At 37.0% G+C, this 2,061-nt stretch overlaps 1 protein-coding gene across 1 annotated transcript; it reads left to right on the forward strand.

Moving 5' to 3' along the window:
• Positions 1–1,237: 1,237 nt before the first annotated feature.
• On the forward strand, positions 1,238–1,813 carry LOC138348031 (uncharacterized). Its single transcript, XM_069296638.1, has one exon. It carries the CDS (start codon positions 1,238–1,240, stop codon positions 1,811–1,813), a length of 576 nt encoding a protein of 191 aa, XP_069152739.1.
• The last annotated feature ends 248 nt before the right edge of the window (positions 1,814–2,061 follow it).

The following is a 2,061-nucleotide window of genomic DNA, read 5'->3' on the forward strand; positions in this document are numbered from 1 at the left end:
ATCTCTTAAGTGTGTAAGGGATTGTATGAGTGGTCACTTCACAACTCACTCAAGTGAGACTTAGAGTTCACCTTTGGTAGAAGAATCTTACCTTGATGTTTATGATAGCTTTGTTAGTATGTATGTGACTCATTATAGGTAATCTTAAGGGTTGTTTAGCCACATTTACAAAGGGTGTATGAGTGGTCTCTCTTTTTCTAACTTAAGTGAATCTTAAAGTGACTTTAAGTGAGGAAATTACATGCTAGAAGTATTTTTGTGTTTCTAAATTGATTTATTATGTTATTATGATTATAATATGATTTTTAAAGGAAAAGATGAATATTTCCAATAAAGTCCATTTTCATGATTTTTATGCATAATCCATACTTAGTACATGTGTTTGTACTAACTTCATGCTTGTATCTATCTATATAGTTTTTGGTAGGTGAGGAGCTTTGAGAAGTGAAGACCTGGACTTAGAAGATCGTTCAAGAGAAGTATAAGTATGTCCTCACCTGACTCGAAGGAATATATGTCTTTTATGTTTTCATTAAAAGTATTGTAATAGACTAAGTATTTCTATATTTGTATTTTGAGGTATGGGCCGTGTCCTATGTATTCTTGTGTCTTATGATGATAATGAGACTTAGTATTTCCTATTACTTATATATGAAAGAGATTTTGAAGACTTATATTATATTTTTTTAAATGTTTGAGTTCGCACTACTTTTCTCTATGTATATGCAATGAATGATATGAAAGAGGCTTGTCTAAGAACTCCAAGAGTTTAATGACGCCGGTAACAATCCAAGATTGTTCCCTAACTTCTAGGGTATGGTTTTGGGTTGTGACAAAGCTTGGTATCAGATCATAGGGTGGTGAAATTAGTATTAGGAATAAAGAAGTCTCATCAAGTCACGTCTAGTAGAGTTTTGACCATTAGTGTGAGTCGTGACACATATATGGGCGAGAGGCTATTGGACGATAAAGTTTCCCTTTTTTTCTACTCCTATATCGTGAGGTAGAGTAAATGTTATGATTATGCTTATTATGAGTTTCCTGTGTTTTCTAGGAGATGAATACTAGAAGGATGTCCTCTAAAAGGATGGAAGAGGAGAGGGTGAATGAAGAGGTTCCCCCTCAAGTTTAGAAAGTTCCTCAAGATAGGCAAAGAGTTCAAGGTGCTCAAGATGCCCAAGTGCCTTCCTAAGGTGATCCTATTCCTAATGTGGAAGAAGGTATTGAGGTTCTGGAGATGTCTAATAGGGATATTAGAGAGGCTTTGATTGCTACAACCCGAGCCGTGACTATGCAAGCTAATTTGAATATGATGCCTAGGGTTGTGGAGAGAACTATGAAATATAGGTTGAGAGATTTTGTGAGGATGACTCCTCATATATTTCTTATCTCTAAGGTAAATGAGGATCTCCAAGAGTTTCTTGATGGAGTGTACAAACTTTTGAGTGCTATGGGGGTTACATCTAGGGAGAAGGCGGAGTTGGCTTCGTATCAATTGAGGGATGTTGCTCAAATTTGGTACACTCAATGGAAGGATAATAGGGCAGAAGGATCAGGTCCTATTGAATGGGAAGAATTTAAGGAAGTTTTTCTTGGTATGTACTTTCACCGAGAGAGGAGAGAAATTAGGGTGAAGGAGTTTATCAATCTCAAGCAAGGCAATATGAGTGTTGTGGAGTACTCTTTGAAATTCTCAACTTTTTCTAGGTATTCCCCTTCTCTTGTTTCTAATTCAAGAGATGAAATGAGTCATTTTGTGACGGGGGGTAGCCAACTTAGTGGTGGAAGAATTCCGTACCGCTATGTTGCATGATGATATGACCCTAGCTATACTCATGGTGTATGCACAATCAATAGAAGAGTATAAGCTTAGGAGGATGGCTAGAAGTTTGAAAAGGAGTGGTGCTAGTGATCAAGATCAAACTAGGTTTGAGAATAAGGTTCAACCCCAAGGAGAATCTAGGAGTGCTAAGTTCAAAGTTGAGAAAGGAGGTGGTTCCAAGGATCGCAAGCCTAATTGTGCAAATTGTGGCAAGAAACATTATGGTGAGTGTCTATTGG

This window comes from Solanum lycopersicum, chromosome 4 (assembly GCF_036512215.1).
Source record: "Solanum lycopersicum chromosome 4, SLM_r2.1".
NCBI lineage: Eukaryota > Viridiplantae > Streptophyta > Magnoliopsida > Solanales > Solanaceae > Solanum > Solanum lycopersicum.